Source organism: Varroa destructor, unplaced genomic scaffold, assembly GCF_002443255.2.
Source record: "Varroa destructor unplaced genomic scaffold, Vdes_3.0 BEIS01000005.1, whole genome shotgun sequence".
NCBI classification, from domain to species: domain Eukaryota; kingdom Metazoa; phylum Arthropoda; class Arachnida; order Mesostigmata; family Varroidae; genus Varroa; species Varroa destructor.
Window position 1 is genome coordinate 20,829,182 of NW_019211458.1, and position 25,546 is coordinate 20,854,727.

General features: G+C 42.0%; 1 protein-coding gene and 1 pseudogene across 5 annotated transcripts in view; one reads left to right on the forward strand and one right to left on the reverse strand.

The window, feature by feature from the left end:
- Positions 1-25,546, forward strand: part of LOC111250661 (uncharacterized) — a 136,534-nt gene that overhangs the window by 81,048 nt on the left and 29,940 nt on the right. For 4 of the 5 annotated variants that reach the window (XM_022806211.2, XM_086990738.1, XM_086990737.1 and 1 more), the window contains exon 2: positions 15,714-15,771. In XM_022806211.2, the coding sequence (XP_022661946.1) occupies positions 15,714-15,771 (58 nt within the window). Of the gene's footprint in view, positions 1-9,974; positions 10,142-15,713; positions 15,772-25,546 lie in introns of all 5 variants that reach the window. The other variant, XM_086990734.1, reaches the window with a different exon arrangement.
- Positions 16,874-21,988, reverse strand: LOC111250660 (sodium-dependent phosphate transporter 1-A pseudogene; annotated as a pseudogene).

Sequence of the window (25,546 nt, forward strand, 5' to 3'; positions counted from 1 at the left end):
TATATAGATGTTATGATATGCTTGTTAGATATATTTCGTTGATAGATTGCCAACAGTAAGTATTCTAGTTTACCATGAATTATTGCCAGTTCTTCGATCTTAAATGTTTTTACAAGCGGATCTATTGAAATACTCGTTTTATAGATACTGTTGGGTATAGCAGTACGCTTCCTTATTTAATTGCACCTTAAAAACGTCTCTGTGTATATCCATATAAATATATTAGCACAGCAGAAAAGCATCTCTACACAAGCGTTATGTAGATTTTTACCTCAGACAATCACTCATCCCGTTTAACTCAAGCAGAGACAGAGATTTGTGTATTAATCAAAACAATTAACGACGACTTATTTTTCGCTGATTGGTAAAAATCGAACCCTAGAAGAGAAATCTATTTCTCTTCCCTAGACTCAGTTTTTTTTTTCTTTTCAACTTTGCAGTTAGTTCGGTAGTAGCTGCCATAAAGCACCGAAAATGAATCAATAGAGATGTCCAACGAGAGACAGAGAGAACTTCATAAGACTAAACCATTGTTGTTTTGCTCCGTTATAACGGGTACCACACTTTTCTTCCCGTTTCGTCTGTTAGCTCCAGTGGGCGCGGCCGTCGTTCGGCTCTGTGAACATATGCGCTTTGCCACCATTATTCATGTCCCGTTTTTGTGATTTTCAATTGATCGACGATCGTCTCGTAGCTCTGCGCTGTTGCTGGATACTAGATTTGCGAGATACGTTAAGTTCATGTCTACGGAGTTGACATTTGTCCTCGATCAATCCCGATAGCAAACACCTAACGATGATGTACAGGGAAGATGTTCGAAAACCCCCCAAAGGAGTTGAAACGCGTGATATTTTCGCGCATCTAGTGGTGACGGTAGCATAAAATGTTAAATCGCTTTCAATTCTTAAATAGTTCGGATTCGTTTTGACGTAAATTCCGTGAATGCGTTAAGTGAACTCTTGTGTTTTCGTCGAAACATACGTTGATGTATTTGTCCGAAAGTAAATAGCCTTGAAAATATTTTAGGTTTTGTTTTATAACTTCATTGGCACACAAAACTAAAGCTTCTAGACAAATATCTTATCTTGGCTTGTGCAGTCAAAGTGGCACACGAACTGCTCACAGATACTCGTACATAAATATATGAATATTTATCCGCTTCTTTTTCTGGATTAGTTCTATAGCTAGCGTTCGATTGCAAAGTGACCATTCTGCAGCACCGTTCTGGGTGATCAGTACTTATCTCAATAATGCTACTCGCCAATGTTGTATCTATGATGAGATTTCATTAACTCCTTCTATATCACGTATACCCTGAGCACATCGATCATCAGTTCGCTCAGTAAAACCCTTCAGCTCAGGCTTAGCACAAGTTCCGACCTAGTCTTAGCTTCTGATAAACTAATCGATAATTACTTATCTTCTATATAACTCGTAAAATGAATAATGCCAGTGATGGTGCGAACATTTTGTCGTTCTTTGAAATGGCTCGATAAGATGGCACGATACGATATGGCGGTCGATGCACTCCGACAGTAACAGCCCGAAATGTAGCTTTCTCTTGACTAGCGGTTATGGATATTAAAGGAATATACTGCATATAGAGAAACGTTTATTTACGTTCTTTTTTAACTTTACACTAACCTCCTACGTTAGCTCTCTACAGACAACTTCTTCTGAATTCTGTTTGTCGTACACCTCAGTGACCGATCAATTTCGGCAAAATAGAAGTAAGGTCACTTAGATATTGCCACAACTATATAGGCGTGTTACGTAAACGAACTTGTTTTCATTCCTGCATAGCGTTTCCTGTCCTTACGCCTTCAGCATTAACCTTATCAAGTTCTTGAGTTACGTAATTACACAGACGGATGAACACACAGATACATAAGCAAAATATGAGCGTACTTCACGATTTTGATTGAACGCATATTGTTCTACGGCAAAAGATCCCCTCATCTACGGATGTGTAAGCAACTGACATTGAACGCTCTAAGGTATCGCCGAGGAGAACAGATCGCATGGCATTCGACCATAAGATGTACCCTCGAGTCAGAATGTTGAATGAGGGCATCTAGGGCCCGTGCGCAATGATCGTTTCGTGCAGATACTAATGTTGAGTGGCAAAGTTGTGGACGCTCGGACCTGCATGCTCACTTGTGGTCCTGCCGAGATACGTCTGAATTTGCATAAACCTGTACGCTTCCCTCTGCCGAAAAAAAGGTGTCGGACAGCGAAGTAACAGTGGTCTGCGCGGGTGGATAGTACGTAAGTTACACGAAACGTTAACTGTCCAGATTTGTAGGGAGTGCCATTGTTTTGTTAGGGAAAATATTGTATCGGATCTGCAAAACGATGCGAAACGTTTGGAAACTATAAATTTGCTTCGAAAGTAGAACTGTCATCAACTGGAGTGATGGAAAGCTGCGTAATCTAGTCGGCCTTGGATCACGGCCCGATAGGCTTTTATGGTATATTAGCCTAAATTAACCTTAGCATTCGTATGGCGATGCTCTGGTATATATATGGGTGTCGCACTACGCTCATTTTGCAAGCGAAGAAACTAATTCAGTTGTAGATGAATCGCAGCCATAGATTAATTTTGCGATTTTGATGACACGTAGACATGTCTCCATACAGAATAGTGTATCCTTACAGTTTACCACGCGACGATCGCGCACGCGAGGTCCTGCGACGTACGCATGATGGATGCGTTACGGCGATTACGATACATAGAGAATGTTCCTAGATTAATTCCTTCCAGTGGTTTTTGATTATAAATTCTCATAAACTACTAGCAAATAAATATATCAAGCCATCACTTCTCCTTGATGGTGTACCACAGCTGGAACGAGCCTCTAGCCGTTACATAGATCACATAACAATATTATGCAATATATATATGTATAGACTTTTTTTTTATATTTACGACAAGGACAAATGCATTTTGTCCTATTCTGCTGGAAAACAGTAAGCGTTAAAAAATTCATCCACTCGTTATTTTCGCTCGTGGCATAGACGTAAGGATGTATTTGGTCCTCAAGGAAGGACAAAATCGGAAATGGCCGCATTTCTGCTTGTATGGAATCCACCCTCCGCGAACCGTTGGGTCGCCCGTTGCTATTTTTTATAGTTTCCTTTCTGTATTTTTCAACGAAATTCGAAACTGAAAATTGTAGTTGGGCTGGCGACGCTGGCAGGCGGCTATACAAACTGCGTCGAAACGTGGAAAAAGAGTTGGATTTTATCTATTTTATTTTGCCACGAGATCTAGTATGAAGAACAAAATTCCAAAGAGGATATTACACAATTGATCGAACGTATTTCCAAGCATTATTAGATGTGATATACCCTACTTGCTAAAAACTAGTGATAATTAGCTTATTTAATTAACATAAATTAGAGCGTTTTCTATACTATCTGTTTGATCCAGTTTGAAAAATAACTTGACAAAACCCCTTTGAGACAGATGAGTACACAAACTTACTAAATTTTATAATACCTGCATGTGAAAGGCACCTAGAAAACATTACATCCTAGGTGAGGCAACATAAACTTCAATTGAATCAATGCCTACCGTGGATAATGTTTCTGACTAGATTGGCGTCAATCATTCATATGGTCGTTGCGTCGAATGAAAAAAAGACTTAGTAAGGTATATAAGAGGTTCTATCGGGGCCTCCTGTTGCGACCTTATATGTGTGTAAAATGGGTTCGTTGCATGAGATTTTTCGAAGGATTTTGCTTACTGTTGTTGACTATAGCAACAACAAGCAAGCAAGCAAGCAAGCAAGTAAGCTCTATTAAAAGATAAACATTCCCAGGCTAAAGGGTCATTTAACTGGTTTCTACGAAAGTAACCGAGTACAAACATTCCCACCCGAACGATAAGAAAGAGCAGAAATAACAGATTATATAATTTTTACAATGAAGTTGTATGTTGACAGACACTTTTTAGAACATACACACGTGTTAATGAATAATACGCTAAAAACATTGCAAAACATTGTGACTACCGTAATTGTGAAACGTATGAAAATGGATTTGAACCTGCATTTTGTTTATATACATAATGCACACCCCGTACGAAAGCTGGTGTGAATTTGCTCGCAAACAACTTGCGCCTATTTCGTTACAGACTGTGTAAAGTCTACGATTTGAGTGAGATAGCTTGCGTCTGATTTAAGTTCGGGCGTAAAATTTTCTACGTTCCTGCGTATATGTACTGTATAGCCGAATAGGCTGTAAGTTTATTTTGTATGAACAGAAATTTTATTATCGTATGCAATGGCAAGACACGGAAGATAATGTAGAACAACATAATTAACAAAAATAAACGTTAAAACCTAAGAAAATAATTTGATGCATTGTTCGCCTGGGACGCCATTTCACCCTCTAGCTCCTTTCAGTGCGCCAAACGTAAAAACGCCAATTTGGTTAGATCGCTTGGATGGAACCTTTAGCTTCAAGCGTGCAGCTGCTGCGACAAACGCCAACGCATAGCTTGCATCTGTAAACGACTTCATTGCAGACGATGGTGATGACGCGACCCAGTTAGGCCACGCTTGAGGAACCCTCTCTGACCAGGCCAAATTGTTTACCGTGCCTTGAAGCTAACGCGATCTGCATAAATACCAACAAACGACGCCTATAATGGATAATCGTGGTTGTGTATAAAGCTGTATAATGTAACACTGATTATATTAAAGAAAGCTGATATTAGCTTGTCCCGAATTCCATGTTCACCATATCAACAAGCAGGATTGACAATCCAGGTAGAGCTAAACACCAATGAGCTTCCCATACGTAATAGCGACTTATTTTTTAATAGGAATTAGGAACTGAAGTGGGAAGTTTTTTGATTTAATCGTATCGGTCCTTTTAAGTAGTTTTGACGTAAATTTGGGATATGCAGAGTACAACATACGGGGTTCCATTAACCAGATACGAGGGAAATTAGGCCCCTAGAGAAATTCTTTCTGCAACTTTCCAGGGGCTGCCGCTGCTGAAATAGTTTCTATAGTTCTAACGATCTACTTTGATCGTTGTAAAATTTTTTGGGGCATGTTTTTTTCCTATGGGTTCCAGCGTATATTGCCCAGATTGCTTCAAGTAACTCGACTGGAAATTTTGTTCTTCGTAGGGGTCATACGAGTACGCCTATACAAATGTCTCTACGGGAAAAGCTCATTTGCATAGAACCTTTTCCGTAACAGGGAATCGTTTCCTAAGGTACCATGAACGCTAAGAGTAGCACTGATGCTCAGCTAACGCCCGTGGTGATATTCTCTAGAAAGTCAAGTATGACTAAAGCAAATATAACTTTATGTTGTATAGAGACTTTTAATAATTCTAAATTGGTATTCTGTAAATACTCTAAATGTATGTTAGGCTGCGCTCTTATTTCGGATGGGAAGAGGTTCTGGCTATTAGATCTTTCAATCGTTTTTGTCTAGCCGCTAGAATTTAATTACGTGCCGCGCAAATTCCAGATGCAATTCGGCGTGCTGGTACGTTATATTTAGTATTTAACCGACACATGCCGTCGCTTTACAAATGAGCTACCATGCTTCTTTTCATCGCTCCAAAGTCTATTCACAGTACGACGATCTTAGCGTTAGTATAACGTGCTTTCATCTAGCATTACTTTGTAGATTGTGAAAGCTCTGCGATCGCTAGGGACGATTGTCCGTTTCGATGCCTATTGAAGCTATTCAAGGAAGATTTACGAAAAGCTCAAGATAAAGAAGAAGATACGTATTCTATATCTCCTCCGCATCTTTTTTCTTGCGTTCGAGTAGATACGATCGTGTCTTACTCGATCGTCATACGCACCGTTTGTAGTGTGTCCATAGGATTGGCCTTTTTCAAAAGAGTTTCTGTAATATCAACGATTAAGCTCAACAAAGCGGCCTTTCTAACGTAGATCGATGAATGGAAGGCTCAATCCTGACGGCTGAACTTGATTTCACCGAGATTTCAACCCACTAATAAATATGTGTATAGATAACACTGTGTGAGATACATCGCTTTGGTAGCATTCTCTTTGTATCATCAGGGCCTAATAGAAGCGATACAGATGGCACATGTGAGGGTCGTAATGAGTCTATGCAAATTGACAGTAAACAAAGATTTTTTTTTTTTGTTTATATAGTGACTTAAGTTGCCTGAAATGACGTTGACATCGTATCAAACCCAGATAAGATTAAGACTGTTAATACACTATTGACGTTATTATGATCAGCCGCACATTTAGCTCTTTTGTCACATGTAAGAGCCACTTATCTCAAAAACTTCAATCTGTGTTTATTGAATCGCACAGGTTGTGTAGTATATCTCAATGGAGGGTGTGATGTCTAGTACAAAAGTCTATTACATGTCTATTAAGGTGGTATATAAAACTCCACAATTCGAGATCTTTTTACACGTTAGAGTTTACACGTTTTTACACGCAAACCATGCTCGAAAAGAAAAGTGTTTGTAATCAATTCATGTCGGATTTTTTTGTCATGTTTATTTTATTTAACATAATAACACATGCACTTGTTTGAAACGGTTTTAACAACTTACGACAGCCACACGTATCATATATACCGTTTCATATATTAGACAGATAAAAGTGAAACAGAAAGTTGACGAAAAAATTTTCCAGGGTCTGCGTCACTACAGGAGCCACAGATACCGTCTTCGCAGTAGCCTTAATTCGATCATGCGCATGGCAGAGCCATCCCTTTTTCGGCACATGCCTATTTACTTTGTATCCTTTGTCCCTTAACGTCCTTTCATGTCCATTATGTATTCGCTGTAGGAAAAGTAACTGATGCTATCTCTTCAAATCAACATATCGCCGTTAATCTCTAGGATGTTTTCCGTCCGCTTCTTCAGCGGTTTCTACTTTCAGTCGGTGGCTAAAAAATATGACATCTAAGAGCGGTGGCGATCTGTTTGTAAAGCTTGGTTACTGCATTAAACAGTAGTTTTTCCCAATAGCTATAATTCGATTGTACAAGGTTCGAAACCACCGCGGTGTTTCGCTGTATATCAGAGTCTCGTGAAGCGTTTGGGTCTGACGCCACGTAAGTTCAGCTGAAGCTAGTGTTTCTCTTCGGCACTCTGTGGGTACAACCACGTAAATGTTAAAAAAAATATGTATATACGCCATGTCACTCACCCCAGAGCCTTATCAATCTAAGATTTAGTAGTTTTTTTTTTGTTTTTTACGCGCACAGTATTCCGAGCTCTACGTAACCTCATGAAGAAGATAAACAGATTAATTGGCGACAGTTTGATAGGATATTACCCTTTTCTATTGCGTAGTGCATAGTCAACCTGCATTAGAGCTGAAAGACACTGTTGATCGTCATTTATGTCGCATGTCACTGGCGACCGACTAAGTCACTGCTAGGGGGCGCTGTGCGATACGCGTGCCTATCAGCCATGATTGTCACTCCACAGCCGCGGCGTACAGGTTATTAGGCCGATTCAATTTTCCTATCGTTATGCCCATACATTGTGCCTATACGACTGCGAAAACTGCAGCAGTAGTTCGTGGTACTTAATCATAGTAGTAGTAATAACAGCAGTGATTTCTTCCGACATTGGCGTATGACGCTGGCTTCGAGAAGCTAAACAGAAGCAATAAGATTCGCTTTTGTTGTCCTTGAGATGAGCAGCTCTCGTTGTTAACCTCTCGGCATCGCTTTGCGGCCGCCGCGGTACGACTGCTTCTTGAGAAACGTACGAAGGAAGCGTAAAAGTGACCTACAGCTTCCTCTTGCTATGCTCACAGGCCACAGACGTAAATTTGCAGGCATAAATCTCAACGGCTCCAGCCGCCACTGTCGCTACGGCCACGGCATTTTGCCTTGCCGCTTATGCCGCTGCATATAGTTCGAACATTTGTAATGTGTTCATAAACGAGCGTGAACAGGACGACTTCCCTTTGCCACTGCTGGGAGACGCTCCGTCAATCCATACGTTCGTGTAAGCATTTGCCTGTCAAATTTATGTTGACAGGACTTTGTTGTACGGCTGGCAGAAGGTTGTGACGCCGTCACTTCCGCGTGTATTTATCATGGCACCTTCAACCTTGTGTTGTATTATTTTGAATTCGTGTTTTTAGCGCATAAAGACGACTGCAGCGACGACGGGTATAAAAGCGAGCAAACGACGGAGATAATGGCTCAAAAGACGTAATTTGTTTTTGCGGCGATGCTAGCCGGGGCATGTATGGATGGCCTTCAAAATAGTGTGTTACATCAGATCATTGCAAATTTATGTATGATATGTTTTAGAATTTTAAACTTTGTATATAAGACAATTGGGTCATCGAAAACGTATAGGCCGTTTTTTTCATCTACACGATTTTAAAATCATGAAATCGAAGTCGACGTGGGTGTCATCAGCAAAATGAAACTTGCCTGCAGTAAATGAATTGACAAAAAAAGTTCATTTAGATGTCTACTTCGCTTACTCTAGATATAAACAACCATCCCCACGATAGCTTATTGGGTAAGGTGTTCGCCTCGTAACCTTAGAGACACGTCGCGGTCAATATTCGAACCCGGAGGGCATGGACAGACTTCGTTTCGTGCTGGGAACCAGCCGTCTGTCTGATGGAATGCCTAGGGGCGATACCGGACGTAAAACTCGAAACATAAAAAAGTATAAACAATAAATGGTTTAACTGTCACAAAGTACACAGAGCGACGTCAAGCAAGAAGAACGCAGTATTTAAAAGCAATATATAGTTGTCAGAAAAGTATTGACCTCTTTTATTTAATCGCTTTAAAATAAGGTATTTTAAGCAATGTGAATGGCGTCGGGCCGGAGTTAGCATCATTTGAGAGCTGAGATTTGACAGCAGAGGATATGGTATAATTGTTACAACGATTTTATTCAGACTGAAAATGGAGCGATAAAGGCGCAAATGCTGGCTAGGTCCATAAAATATTTGTACGCTCTTTACGGGCAAGACGTGTTATCGGGAAAAAAAAACAGCCCACAAAAATAGCTCTGCAACTTTTAAGGCAAAAGATGCTCCTCGTAATCATTGACGAATTACGGAAATAGATGATGAAATTGTCATGAAAGTTAAGTAGGAATGAGCCGTGAGTAACCGTAATATGACCAACAATTAAAAATCCACCACTGAACAGTTTGAACTTATTTAACCAAAGCTGGCTGCAAAAAAAAACCCGATCTTTGAACGACACACGAATTGACGAAAACGAGTTTGCTCGATCGTATTTCCGTCTGTGAAACCTCATAGAAACGCAATCAAAGCGAGCCATAAGACGGCTCATTACGAATGATAAACGACTGATTAAAAATGTGTAAGTAAAAAAAAACATACTCTACACACAAGAAGCTCGGACTGGCACCAAAGAAGGTTTGGTAAAGTTGGAAAGGAATCGTGCATTATTTGTCGCTGCTGCTGCTGCTGCTGCTGCCACCTAGCAAAACAATTGATTTCGACTGCTATTGTTAACACTTAACAAAATAACAAGTCATTGAAAGAAATCAACCATACGAAAATAGTGACCAGACGAGGCGTTGTTCTTATTGTCACAATACTAGACCGCGTGCATCTGTAGCTATCTGGGAAATAATTGACAGAATTCAAATGGGAAGTTTTCATGCATCCGCCGTATAGGCCAGGCCTTGCATCATTAGACTATCACCTGCCTGGCTTTTCGCACAGCTCCCTTGGTGGTGTTTAGAATCAATGTAAGAACGCAAAAGTCACTTTCCACAACTTTTCGGCCTGAAAGCACAGAAATTCTACAGTGGACATGTTACGGTGTCATCATAAAAGTGGTACAGAGTTATCGATTAACATGGTGCATACTCATCTTACTACTATTATTTTAAAATTTTAGCTTTAAAATGGTCGTGGGTTTTTTTTTGACGATATTGTATGCAGAATGTACTTCTCTTTCTGCCACATATTCCTAAAATTATTATCGTTTCAGGTAAACGCTATTGATAATAGTGGACTCTTGATTCACACTTGGCAACGAACATTTGATTTACTGCCGTAGCGCATGCTCACTCAACTGCGACATTGAAATGTTTCAATGTCATCAGCTTTGTGGCGTTATCTCAAGGTATCACCACAAGGAAGGCTCATTGGCATCAGGTATAAAAAAGGATAAGGTACTCCATGGGTCCTCCTCGTCCAACCTGTAGGGTTGCTCTTCTATACGTATACCACAATAATAACGTGTGTGTGTATATGCTTCGTTTAGCTGAAACTCATATAATACGAATAAAAATTACTCTCCGTCTTCATTGAGGCCCACTCGAACGCGTGCTATGACAGACCCTTAAAATAATCGATACTGGTATTTATACTATGAAAAAAATTATATCTTACAGTTCATTGTTGTTTCTCCTAGATAGTACTTGCGTAACATTGCGTGGAGTTAAATTGGTTTACATCGATTAATAGCTCCAAACGATCTGTTTCGAAAACGTTGTATCTTGTTCATTCTTTCCAAGTAACAGTTACAAAACGGCTTCATTTGGTCCGGATTATCTTGATTTATAGCGTCTGGTTGGAATGTAAGTGCCCCATTTATAACGCTGTAAAAAGCGGTAGATACTTAATTTACTGACGTCAAGCTCACAATTTGATTATGTCACGGATTTTTGATGATAAATTTCTAGCACTCTTGTTTGGCTCATTGATTTTTCGAACGTTGTCTATGAACACCTTGAACAGTTCTGTCCATCCTTTATCCGATTAACTGTCGCGTACTCCTGCTATATTTCTATACTTCTAGTATCATTTTCCGATAAACTATTTTGGTTTAAAAATTAATGGTCCACTTATTATTATTTCTAATGTATTACACCCTAAAAAAAAAATATTCAAAAACCGCTAAACAGCGTATACGTTTTTTGACACCATATATATATATATATACATGAAGCATCGAGCGTCATGTGGTGAGGTTGTAACTTGTGCACAGGACCAATACGTGCACAGAAGAGAGTGTTTTATACCTGCGATTGTGTAGCGTTGTGCCTGCAGGTCCACGAATGCATGACACCAATGCTGTGCTTAAACACCTCTGAATGCGATTGGAAATCTATGGATGGCTATGGAAATAAAAATCTAAAAAAGTAGTTGAAAATCCTTACGACAAACGCGCGATCGTGTAATTTCTATGAATTACAAAGGATTTATAACGCTAACTTTGTTCATTATGCCATTGAATCTATTGAAATCGTGCACGTTTCGTTTCGTTTCGGTTCGTTCGTCTTCAACGAACTGTATTGGCGTTATAATTGTATTACCAATGCATAGTATTGATGTCTTTGTTGGCATCAAGGACCGGTTAATCGAACTAGAATTGCTAGTACTAAAGATTCTTGATGGCTGGTTAGCATGATTTACACATAGGCATAACCCAGCTGCCTTACTTATATATTTAGAGAATTGGAGAGGACCCGGTGAGAAGTTTTACGTAACCACTATTGCACCCGCCTGCACGATGCATGCCTTCCGCGCGAGGCCTTTGTTGACAATGGTTAGCTTAAGCAGAAGCCTAATAAAATTGTCAGATATCAGATAAACAAGCACGCTACAGATTATCTTAGAAATAGTGTCGATAATATTCGATCTGAATACCATTATTAAATTCACTAACGGATTTGAAATCATTATCGCTGGCTAGCCCTGGGGGCGATTGGCTGTACCATGTAAAATACGTACATCCTGTGTGGACTGATCAAGATCATGGTCATACCCTTAGGTGCAGGGAGTTCGGAAACACAATTTTATCAGAGATAGCGTTGTTTTGCGAATATTTCTCTACTTAACTTATTTATATCAACAAAGATTTGGACGACGTTAAGATTCTTAGCCGACATGTTAGTTATTAGGCCCAAGAGATATACTTGCAATTATAATAATAATAATAATTACCTGTTTCTCTAGTAATCAATTTTAAAAACCACTCGTTTAGGAAATATTGAGAAAGATACTATGAAATAGACTAGTTCATCCCTAATCGCAAAGACTCGATAGTATCAGTAAAACTAGGACTGCGGAATGGGGAGAAATTGCCGAATGTCGTATGTTGCTATCTATCGAAGCGTTCTATCAGTACTGGAACGTTACGTGCATTCATCGACTACTCAGTAACCTCTTGATTAAGGAGCAGCTTTCCGTACTTAAGGAATAAGCTCGTCATTTTGAACCAATGAGGGAAACATGAAATTTGAATTAAGAAGATTCTTCTTTCTCGTTTGATTTCCTCAAATCGATTACTTTCACTATGAATCATTTCACATGTACGTGTATCGGTGCTATACGGCCAATTTAATTTACACGTTTTTCGCCTAAAGTTCCCTCTGATTTAGCTCTGATGGATACAGATAACTAAAGGGAAATAGTCGAAGGCAGAAGGACGGCAATGATGCCAAGTACGTCAAATATCAATATTGATTTTGGCAGCGGGGAGAACGTGAGGCTCTGCGCTCTACATTCAGTAGGAATACTATCAAATCGCTTTTCTTTCCCCGCAGGATCTTCGATGCAGAGTGTGTCCTTCTGCCATTTTTTCTATTTGATCATGTGGAAGTTAACTTAGCGCGAAGGCAACATCCGTTGACTCGTTACAGCGGCAGCACTGGCAACTACTGACCCATAAACATAGCCTATACGAATCAAAGCGTCTAGAAGAAACATGTTTACATTGAATTAGCGAGCTCGAGAGGCACTATTTCGCCACTATTTATCACTGTGGCACTCATGTTTTCATTCAGAGTGTCAGGCTGCGACGGCGCTCTCATGGTGAGTTTGTGCCGCTTTTTCGAAAGCCTTTAAATTTGGCTTTATAAGGCCACTGAAAACAGTGGAAAGGCTTCTGCAGTATTTGTGATACGATATGATGGGTAAAATGAAAACAGAACACTCCGATGTTCCATATAACATGGGTACGTTAATGGTAAATCAGTGACAATGAAAATTTTCATGTCTCTATTTATTCTATATTTTTAGACATCCTATACTTTTCATCAGCGGCATATATATATATATATATATATACAGCGACATGCTTGGGAATAATCGAGTTGATCCGAAATTTACCCTAGCCTTTAGCTGGGCTAAAAACGTTAGTAAATGGCGATAACAGTTGGTTATTCCAGTAAGATTTTTTTGCATAAGACAAACGTTTTTCACCGTAGTTTATTCTAGGCATGCTTTTAGGTATGTTTATTCTTAAATTATCTAAAATTGATATACATAAGTTAGATAAGGGTACGATCTAGAGGATGCTATACATTAAAAACCATCGATAGAAAACCTATTGAAAATGTTTTGGCTTTGACGTTTGGCATGGATATCTCGATAGTGAGAGTTATTACAACTACAGAATGCTAATAGCGCGATTTCGATGCTGTCCCCCTATTATCCTCTGTATTACCGCACGAATGGAGCATGCTGTCAGACCTTTACCAATAGCATCTGCTAGAAGGATGGAGCGATTCAGGCTCCTCCTCCATGGCCGTTACCACAGCAGGAGGTTCTACACATCACCGGACAATCGTCACAAATACAAGTAACGCTAAAAACACAAAATCCTGAAGAAGATCCGTTGCAGAACATTAGTAGGCTAGTTATAGACTGCCTCGACGTCCATGGGACTGCGTAGCTCTAGCTTCTTTCTAAGCTGCTTGTCTATGTCACGCGGAAGTGTAGGCCGAGTCCACAGTGGCCTAATACATCGAGCCTTCGTCACGCAACCGGATCCTTTCATAACGGACACACCGCAGGCGGTTTGCATCGATTATTTGGTGGAGTGCGTTTCAACAATGCATGATTAGGCGAAGCTGCGATACAAAGACTTCACCACGTTACGTCAAAAGGAAGCTAAGTTACGTCGTGCTGTTAGTGAGCGAAGCCTTTTGAAGTCGTTCTCTTCGTCACAGGTCTTTGTTCAAGGGAGAGAGCTTCGTGTTGCTAAATTGCCTGCATGTAAATCCATATTGTTGACAGCGCGCCCCTACCTGTATATTTTGTGTCTGTAGAACTCACCGTTTCATAGATAATTGCCCTATGTGATTAGTGTTTTCATTATCCTACAAAATCTACAAAATGGTGGCCTACAAAATCACTGACCGTCGATGCTCAGCACTGTCTCGTTTGTGTCCTATGATTTTCGTTGCCCATTGCTTTGTATGTAAGCGGAAGCAGTTTCCTTCGCGAATCCTACCCCTGTCGCATCACCTCATTATCAGTCCTATCTTGGTCCAATTGCGCTAACCCGTAAGGATTCCTTGCTTATAACTATAATGTTGTAATGAACGAAACAGCTGAATTTCAATGGATATACAGGTAGAGCTAAGTGTGAAATTTCGCCACATGAAGTAAATGATGTAACAACCTTTTGCTTGTAAATCAAGTGAAAGAACGGCAATATAATTTTGACGGCCTTGTACCTACCTTTACGGGTTTCTTTTGGCAATACATTGCATTTTAGTGGAAGTGCCTATCTGACTTCCCTAACTTGTTACAGCTCAATTACCTATGACGTACATGTGAAAAGCTTGAATTTGTGGCCTACAGGCGTCGACCACAATGGAGGTGTTCCGTGCGACCCCATCCAGCTTGATCAGTTCCCCAGGTATCCAGGAATGTCCTGATACGCATTACTTTCGTAACTACATTGTCCATACACTTCGTCTTGTCGTGTTCGATAGATCATGTGCTTGTGGGGGGATTAGGTTTTCTCCTACTAAATTTGCACAATATCGAATGAAAGAGTGATTGCCACAACAGCATATTGTATTTTCGTCTTCTACAGCCTACGTGCGTGGTATGCCTGAAAGTGGGAAATGCTTTTATGATAAACGATGCCTAGATATGAAGCATCATAAGAGGTGCATCAATCCGGCATCTACTGAATAAACTCACCGTGCTTATTCGTCTTTGCTGTATCAATCCTGATATGTTCTGGCTATTGAACCGTAGCGCGTTTTCAGGGTACGATAACAGTCCCCTAGTTTCCAGTTTACCATTACATTAAACTGTATTTTCCGTTCCCAGTTAAGTCTCCGTGGTACTCCGAAATATTTTGTGCAAATTGCAACACTTTTTCCCGTATCTTTACTAATTTCGATTGGGGCCGCCAGCTCGGACTCGGCGCTGGTGTTGTCCTAGTACAAGGGCTGATGAACGATATTTACATAGATTTAGTCCTTCCGTCCACAATATGCATTCAAATCCTTCACAACAACAACAACGAGAAGAAAAGGGAAATTGAAAAAGAAACTATTCTGTGCCGCGTGAGTACTCTTCTCTCTCAAGCTGAGCCTGAAAGAAATCGTCGCAGAGTTGCTCAGTCTGGGTCGCGAGGTCATAAAATAGCACACTTGTTATCGAAATCAAATCTGAAAAATTGTTGTGTCCTTTTTTTCTAAGGAGACATTCGTCATCGAATGTCAAGAGTTTCTATTCTTGAAACAAAGGAATAGTTACCACTTTTAGCACGATATTACTTAAGCGGACGCACTACGATAGAGACCCAAACCTAGGGGTTGTAATTGTAGTTCCGTCGCACCGAACTCGTGCGCTTGTTGTATTACTGTGGCCGCAAAGTTTAGCCGGAGGTTATGGATCGGTGAGCGGTTTTCTATCATATGTTCTAATCTAGCAGCCAATTAACCTTGGTGTTCGTTTTAACATTGTGTTGTTGCAGGAAACACCCGTGCACAATCATGCTGCACTCATCAACGATAGGAATGGACTTTCAACAGGTAGGTGCTATTAAACTCTGCTTTACGTAGTGCCAGTATCGTTTTTTACGATTCTTAATTTACTCAGAGTAGAATCCTTCAAAGTAGATTTCGAATGTGGTTCGCGTGCGTTCTGAACAATCGCAGTAACCACTACAAACAAACTCCGCCAGTCTAGATGCTCACTTATCCACGACCGACTTGGGGGTGAGGCGAAAACAAAATAACGGTTACTAGATGATAATTGTTTCGCTCATAGATGCTTTAAACTTTTTGTCAACTATCCATCATATGTGTACCCTCTCGTGCTAAAATCATCTGGGCCGTAGACCTTTGAGAAGTATCCTAGTAAGTTCTTGTCTTTGTTGATCTAAGCCCACTTGTCTGAAATGCTAGAAATCATTTTTGTTCGCTACTTGAGCTTACCAGTCAGCTTTACCGTAACGCTTCTTCACTGCCGAGTAAAATTAACTAATCATGCATGACCTGCAAAATTTCATAAAAGAATAACAGTCAAGAAAGAGGCGGTAGATCGTATTAAAAAAAACTACCCAGCAATCCATTTAAAGGACTATCCACTTAGTTTCACGTTGTTTCCTACAAAGGCCGAGGAAGCTAGATGAGGTCAGTTCGTCGTAAATTACGTTTTAAGGGCAGATCCTACTGATGGATCTACGTTGAAAGGCAGGCGTGCAGCCCCTAGGAAGGATCCGGCCCGTTATTACTTTCAAGACAGGATAAGACGGTTAAGTCGTATTAACTGTATTTTGCTAAACGCAGTAAACCTAATCAATTTCTTTGAATCTAACGAGCTTACAATTACTACTAATGAATAGGTAAAAATCCCTCTAGGAAATCTGTACGGATACGAAGCCATCAGACTTCTCTAACCGTACGCCATTAGAATTTGTTTGACGACCTCATTCCGCAGATACCGTTTAAATAGTATACTTCGACATTTTAAAATGCCAAGAGAAATATTAGGGCCAGTATTAAAATAATAAGTTTTATGATAATTATCTTTCACTTATTCGGAGTCTTTGGTGATGATCGTTATTACATCACTTAGATATTTTTCTCACTGGTCACATGTACATATCCGTTAAAATGACAACACAGTTGATCGATATATTTCTCATATTTCGTTATAATGCCATACAGTCGCTGTGTATTCTCATTACTATTTTGCAACGTCATCTCATGCCATTATTATACAACTATTTCTGTCCTTTGTTTCTTTATCTGAACATCGTTCGGTGACAAATTTGCTTTTGCTCCTTATTGTCCTGTTTGCATGGGTCCTTCGCATAAAGTCAATCAAATCAATATTGCGCGTTCATCGCATAGGTTTCTTCTAACATTTGTCTGATGAAGGGAAATCTAAATGATTTTGGCCGTAAATTTTCACTGAGTACTCATATTCCACTAGTGACGATACGTGTCTCCGAGTTTTTCACCAACACCAAAATGGCACAATGTCACGATTTCCCTTCAAATTTTCTTGTGGAAATATGGCTTATCTCTGCATTGTTTGCCTATACAGTCGTCATCAACATTATATATATATATATATATATATATAGAACATTTGGTTTCCGTATATGAAAATAATAATTACTATCGACCTCGCCACCCGGTCGTCCTGCATCAATGCTCTCTAATTAATACAACACAGTTATTTACTTAGTATGTGTCTTTGTATTTTATTGTCTTGATCATTGTATCAGATGTTATTCCGTTTTGTTTGTGAGAATATTTGTGTGTACTATCTTATTTCGCGTGTTACATATATGGGGCCTGCGATACTTGTCACCTTGTTCTTTCGTTTAGTTAAATAAGTAAACTGTAATGTTTTTCTTAACATACATATCTGCGTACAAAGAAGTATGTTTCTCATTTACGGGCGGGCTATCGATATTCTTACGAGCTTTACTGCATCTGCTGGTTTCTGAGGCCACGTTCTCTGGAGGTTTGACAGAAATAGTACTATGCTATAATGATCTATGACCGCTGACGTGTGTATTCTTTATTCTAGACGCGCTGCGTGTTTTGAATACGTGTTCTTTATTGTTCCTGCTTGCTTCTTGTTCAAAGGCTTTGTCTTGCTGATTTGTGTCAGTTGACGGGCTATGCAGACCCGAATGTGCTGCTTCCTGAATGCATATACTTAATGTTTTAGTCATGCTCAACAGCGGCAGTAGCCTAAATCTGAGTTCAAAACCTAGCCTTCAGCACCATCATCTGGAACATTAAAGAGGACCAATTAACGAAACAAATGTTTTTTTATCGTTTTTTATTTGAACGCACCTTTTGCCTTTTTTCCTGCGGACATTTCTTCTGTGAGTCGAATGTCCACTGTTACACAGCGATCTGTCCCGAAAAATCTCTTGAACACTGGATACATGCTAGTGATGGCGTAAATCAGATGAGAAGGAAAATATTTGCCTGATCCTATGCCCGATCTTGTTTACGCGTTTATTAGGTATAACATAATACGTCGATGGTATAATACGCTCCTCCTGAACTCTGATTTGCATTGCTGGAACTTTGGAATTAAAATGGTGTCTTCCAATCAATAACAGCTTCCGTAGACATTGAGTATGGCGCGAGGTTTTTCCGTCATTAGGCTATCTTAAGTAGAATGGCCATGATGATTGCCGTAAGCGCCATTGTGATGGGTAGTGTCAGTACCCATGCGGCGACAATGCCCCGGAACAGAATCCAGTCAACATTATGTTGATTGCGCGTACAACCCACAAACACTATGGAGCCCACCTTACAATGAGTCGTAGAAATGGGTATGCCCATTTTAGATGCTAGCAACACGGTGGACGCTGCGCCGATTTCGATTGAGAACCCGTTGGTCGGCGTCACCTTCGTCAGGTCATTTCCAATCGTCTGGATAACCCTCTTGCCCCAAATCCATAGGCCGGCACTAATGCCGATACCCCCGTAAAACAGTACCCAGAACGGCGTAGGGGCCACCTGCTGAACAGTACCGTCCTTGTAGATAAGCCAGACGGCGATTAGCGGTCCGACGGCGTTGGCCACATCGTTTCCGCCATGGGCGAAGGATCCGAATACCGCAGTAAGAATCTGAAGAAACGAGAAAAGTCTAGCAACCTCGGGCTTCTCTTCCTCAGGAACATCATGAAAGACAACCTTCTCCATCGAATGCATTGAACGCGGGATGTGTGCCTTCGGTGGCTGAAGAAGTAGCTCAGACTTAACGTCTGTTACTGGCGGGGGCATCGTTACAAAGGATACTGCGTTGGCGCTCTCTGAAATTGTCTTCACCTCACCGTTTGACACCATCGCATTCTTGGTGGCGGTGTCCTGCTCGTCCTTCCTCTTATTGGCATCAACGCCGCCTAACTTCTCCTGACCATTTGCCTCTTGCGACGTTGATTCCGGTGGATTTAATGGCTTAACCTGCTCTTCGTCAGGCTGTATTTCGCGGTGAAGGCATGGGACGTACCATTTCCGCACGGCTGCGCCGGTGAGGCACGCAACGGCCAAGGATAAAATTGTTGCCCCCCAAATTGGAATCACGTCGAAGCGTAGGAGAGGTGGGCCATCCAGTATAAGGGAGAATATGTTTACAAATAACGTGAAGCCGTAGATAAACGGTAATAACATAAGGCCTTTTTCTAAGGCATCTTTACGGAAGATTATAAAACGACGCAAGCAGTAGAAAATAGCAGCGGAAAGCATACCCGACAGAATTGGCGAAATAAACCACGATGCGACAATCTTGAGTAGACCACGAAAGTTAATGCCGGAGAAACCTCGAGCCACGAGCGAAAAACCGACAACGGCTCCGACAATCGAATGAGTCCCAGAAACCGGAAGACGGAAGGCAGTAGCAATAATATTCCACGAGGCCGACCCACACAGGGCGGCTAGATTGCCTAGCATCAAGGTCTTCTCGTCATCCTCGTATATTGCTATGTCGAAGATGCCTTTCCGAACCGTATCCGACACCTTATAGCCGAGTAGACATGCACCGGAAATTTCAAATATTGTCGCAAGTATACAGGCCTGTTTCAGGGTGAGAACCTTCGATCCCACCGAAGTTCCAAACGAGTTAGCTACATCATTGGCGCCGACGCCGAACGCCAGGAAGAAAGCAACGATGAAGGCGAGCGCTACGATCCAAATCACTTCGTTAGGATCCAAATACATATTTTTATTATTATTGTTACTGTCGTTATTAATATGCAGCTTGTAATCAGGAGCAGACTGTCAAGGAACCGGCTGCTATCGGTACTTCTGCTGGGCTCACTGTCGACTAAATCTGTAGTCGTACCTCATTGTATTATCTGTAGTAAGTTGTCTGTTCAAATCTAGAGCCATATTGTTAGAACAACAATAGCATCACCATTATTGTCATCATAAATGTTAACAACAAATAAGAATTCCTGTTACGGCCGATAGGCACGAATTGTACCTCAATTTTGGGTGCTCCATATATCCATACCATGCTGTCGGCTATAGCAAGTCCCCATTGAGACATCGATGACCTTCAGTTTTGCTAGCGGCAATGAGATCAGCGATGGCAGCAAAAGTAAAGGAAGCCTCGGCTGTAGTGCTGTCCGTGTCGCTCACATTCGTCGATATAGTGCTGACGCCGACTCCACCGTAGCTATGAAACACCTTATTACTGCTGGCGACTAACTCGGCCCGGGCGAACGTGGGGCACGTTGTTAAGGCCAGCGGGGGCCTGTTGACACCTGCGCCCATCGACTCGTCGGTATCGGACTGGGGCCACAAGGGCGGTGTACAAAGGTCGAATTTTACAACGGTAAACGCAAGACGACGCAACAGAATGACAACACAATCTAAAACCACCACGACACAAAACACCGTGCGAGAAGAGTACTTCGCACAGATCGAAATAATATAAACAACAGGAGCACCAGCTCTTTAAGGATAACTAGCACTGATGGTTAGATCGCAGCTGGCGCGCCTCTGGCTCCAGTCACAGGATCAATTTAACGGACAAACCGATAGGACCATTCACTCCGCTGGTATGCTCCTCGACTCACCGTCACCACGAGACCGACATGTTGGAGCGGAGCGGAAGGGAGGAGGGCCCATCGCTGTGGACATGAAACATGGGGGGACTACTGTGCGGGGGTCGAGTGTGCATATTGTCAGGATTATAGGTGGGAGTTTCATGGAGCGATTGGAGGGTAAGAGATACGCGCTCTTACTAAAGGACTACGCAGGACAACCAGGTCCTTCTTTCGCACGGGGCGGGGGTCAGAAACCCCGCCAAGAAGCAGTGGCACTAAGAGGACTGCTGCTACTATTTCCGCCACCACTGGTCCCCGGGTGTCCTGCGGGATCCTATTGCTGACTCACATCTTACTCCCTACAAACGTAAACGACAAGCACAGGCTTTGGGCTGCCTTTGGCAACAAAGTAGTTGGAGAAGTATCGCGAACCGGCCAGGGGTTATGGGATATCTGTCCTGTTTGTATTCGATTGGCCCAGACTTTGAGTCAAACGCCACTTATCCGCTCGCGATGGCTGGAGATCGTTAACGTATCCGCTTACGTATCAATTGAACTTGAGCTGAACGTCGTTTTAGCGTACAGCAATCCACAAGTTGTCTTGGTTATATTTTGCTTGAGGTTTGGTCCAATTTTTACGCTTTTTTCCACAATCACTATCGTATTACTCCAATAAATTATTGACAACAGTCTGCTTTTATACGTTACATCCTTATTGCTGTGGAACGGTTTTCCTTCGTCGCTTCTACTATGTGTTCTACTAGGTTTTCTATTTTTCTACACTATTGCCAATAGCCTGCTCTGTGGCAGCAAAAGAGACGACGCGAAGGCGAACTCTAGGAGGAGTGTCCTGTTGCGATGATGCAGCCATAGGGACCGTATGACTTATTCAGCACGATTTCTACGGGGTACAATGCTGTTTCTCTTGCTGCTGCTGCTGTTGGGTCTAGACGCTCAGCACAGTTGGTTGTAGCTGTAGGGTCCGTTACTTCTATGCGAAGGCGAGAGGCCACTGATGTGGCCACAGCATGCTCTAGTAAATGGTGCCCGATGTCACAGTGAGCTCACGACCTACGGGAGCATGGAGGCCAGCCGTGAGTAGTGGTAGGGTGGCCGTCGCGTACGCGTATTGGTGCAATGGCGACGAAAACTGTGGCTGTTGAAGGTGTCGCCAAAAGGCACCTAAAGTAAGTAGTTAGACAGACTCGACGAGTGAATTATAGCTATGTCCTGGCTTGTCCTTTGCCGCGTTCGTTTGCCTGGTGAGGGGTGGGCCATAATGTCTATAACTCTGGGTCTCTCATTTTGCCTGGCGTCCATCTATTTCTTTTTCTATCATATTGGCTTTTACTATTCTGCTGTTGCATGCGTTACTATGAATTCTCTCTCGCCTCTTCCTCTTTATATATATATATATATATATGTCCTCTTCCCGTTTCGTTCTCATATTCGCGCTTTAGTTGTGGCTATAGTTCCGCGAGTTGTTCGGGAATTATTCTATGGGTTCTCAACAAAGAGCCAGTACAACTGGCTGCGTGTATTGGTCTGCAGCTCGAACCACTGCTACGGTTGGCCCTTAACTGCCTTAACGGGTGGCTTCTCTCTGCTGTAGTCAAAAACTGCCAAGCGTCTGGCCGGTGACGGCCAGATGCTTGGTGGCGTCGATGGGCTGAAGCGACTATGCCGGCACCGTTTTCGACTGTGAGAAATTGCCGCATGTAATGTTTGTTCTCGCTGCGATCGCTCGCCGTTTAACCCTGACACGACTGTCTGAGTGGGCCACGCTTTTTTTGTGGAGACTCATATTGCTTTGGCGAGAACCCTGACGACATGCCGCAGTTACCGCCCATTCGGTCTATATTCCTGTTGCTGTATTCTGATGTGCGAACGAATGGTCGAAAGTGCTTGCATCCCGCAGCGGTTGTCAATAAAGCAAAGTTCAAACGAGAACTGAAAACTGTGCTCAGGGCCAGTTAACGGATGGAACTTGGCTGTTCTACTAAGAATTCAATTACCTCTCTTTTTTCTTCCTTCTGACTAAACCCCTAATGCCCGTTTATATGTATACTTACCAAGTATGTGTATGTTTGCGTTGCAGGATAGGTTTAGCTAAGCAGATTTGTTCTGACAAATAGTTCAACCTTTAAGAATACCTCTAGCCGGATGGTTATCTTTTTCACTTCTTCGCCGAGTCTCGTACCAGGAGGAGGTTATATAGGAAGATGGGGCGGCCGAACAGATATTAGGAAGGGGTGTGGTGAGATGGCATGGATGGAACGTCATGAAATAATGTTCTGAAAGGAAAGAAATTGGAGAGTGCCCGAAAATGGTGTTACGTGTAAAACTGCGAATTTCCGATGACCCAGTCCAAAAAACGGGTAGGTTAGTTGGGATAGGGGAGATCCATGAGATCAGCGACATTAGATACGATGGGTCGCCTGCACTCAGCATGCGGACAAGCTCAGTGGAGTGTGATCGTGGGATTTGATAAGAGGCGAACTTCCAAATGTAATCTTCCTTCAAGAAGTCCTTGGAAGCCGAAAATGCTCTAAATAAGAACAATGATCACTGTTAAGGGGGCGGTTAAAGGCCATACAGAGGGGCAAGCGGGCCGGGACCCATGGCAAGCATGAATCAGCATGAATTCACAACAAACTAGACATTGAGCGTCGGTTCCGCAGAGCCTAGGTCGGCCGCTTTCTATTCGGTCACATACAACACAGACGACAAAAGGGTAGAGGCGCTAATAGCTGAGGGTAAGGGGAGGGTAGCAGAGAAGGAAAGGGTCAGGATTGCCATGGGACTGTATTAGGTAGTGCTATTCGCCCATACGCAGACGACCTATTGATTGGGTGAGTGCGTGTAGTAGTGGCTGAACATAAAGCATTGCCTAGAACTGAAGAAACGTACACGTACAAAAAATCGCTACTTATTGTCTCTACTGGATATAATGAAATGTTTTACTGCGGTTTGTTGTACTCTGCAAAGTACTTTAAAGTGTTCCTTGAGGGGTGGGTATTCATTGAAATACGTTAATTATGAGTAGAGTATGTAGCACGGTGGTATAAAACAATACGACGCTGTTTCTCTCGCAATTTCAGAAGCGATTTATTAGCCAACGACAGAGGTCCTAGATCAATGAGGTCATGTGAAAAGCTGAGCAGAGGCCGCCGTGCAGGCTGCGTATAGCGCTGTGTCCTGGTTTAGTATAGTTTTCCTATAAAGGCCAATTGTTTTAAACAATATTAAATAATGAGACTAGGGTCGTCTGACGCAGAGTTTTGCCAAATCGAGCTATTTAATGTTGGCACAATTCGATATGTCAAAGCTGCGCTGAGGGCAACGGCAGCAGATTATGACCAAGCTGGTCTGATGTCTGATGATTCCGAATCGTTTGTTTCGTCAGCCGTCTGGACCCGCTGACAATTATCTGATGCAACGTTATGGTCTTTCTGGGCGTAAAAAACTCGAACGATTAAGTTCAGACGTGGGTGAGACCTGGCGGACAAAATCCAATGTTGGGCGATCAGTACGCTACTCCTAGACAGGTTAGTGGTAATCCATCTCGAATGAAAATGATCACAAATCTTCTAACGTCGCAATGGTACGTTTCGTAACGGGCTTCGTTTTAGCTATGTCCACGTATCCACGTATTGCATCACTAGAGCATACACACACACACACTTAGTGTCACGTGGTCGTGTTTGTGTTCCGGGGCATGCAGTTACACAGGCTTTCCTGCCACTCATGTAGAATTCCCGTAAATCATAGACTAGTTAGATAAGTCAGCATGGATCCATGGATGGAACACGATGATGCAGTAATGTTGTGAATGATTTTATTTATTCGTTATTTTTTTGTTTTTTGTTGCTGCGCTCTCGGACATTGTGCGTCCTTAAGCTTCCTTATTGACATAGTGGCCCAGTGACAAAGACATAATTAAACTGCTATATTAACCCCGCGCAGTTAAACAGAGCAGCTGAAGAATACGAATAGAAGCGGCTTCGCGCGAACCGTCCGATGTCAGCCGCTTTTTTCTCTAATTTTTCGTTATGACCAGTTCTTTTATGGTGGATTGTATAATACCCACAGCTTCCTTGCCTTTGTCATCCGAAAGTTTGCCTCCGAACACAGATGAAGCGCTTATTATAAGGTGTGCAGGGTGTACATCCTAAATGCCGAAGTAATTGCTGCTAATTCGGTAACCTAGACGCGGCTTCCCTCTCGATGCTCACCTACCTCCAATCTTCTCGGTAGAAGATACGGCGAAGTGTAAAAGCAGTCGTCTGTCAGTGTTGCGGGACAGGGTGAGAATTTCCCACGCCATCAGACTTCACCCACAGCAAAGACGAGTTTGGCGCCAACGAAGATCCAACCTGTGTCGATTTAGTAAGTGAGCGCCAGACAAGTTCCGTCCGATACGGTGATTTCTTATAGTACTGCCTTGATTCTGAGCTATTTTGAACACTGGGTTGCTTTCTCCTGTTGTCTTCCTTCATCTTTCCGCTACACATGACAGAAGAAGTAGCAAAACAAAAACTGTCACCAGACAAATAGCAAACATCATGATAACAAAAAAAGTTCACCCAGCACAAATCAGCAGTGAAGCTGCTGCGACATACATAAATATAGGTATAAATAGATGGTGGGCAAGGAAACGGTATGTTATCAAGTTACGCGTTAAGTAATTTCATCATCACCAACAGTATCACTCAAAGCATCGCTCAAATTCTGGGCCGCTGTTCGGCCCAATTTGCGATCTCCATCATTCGGTTCCT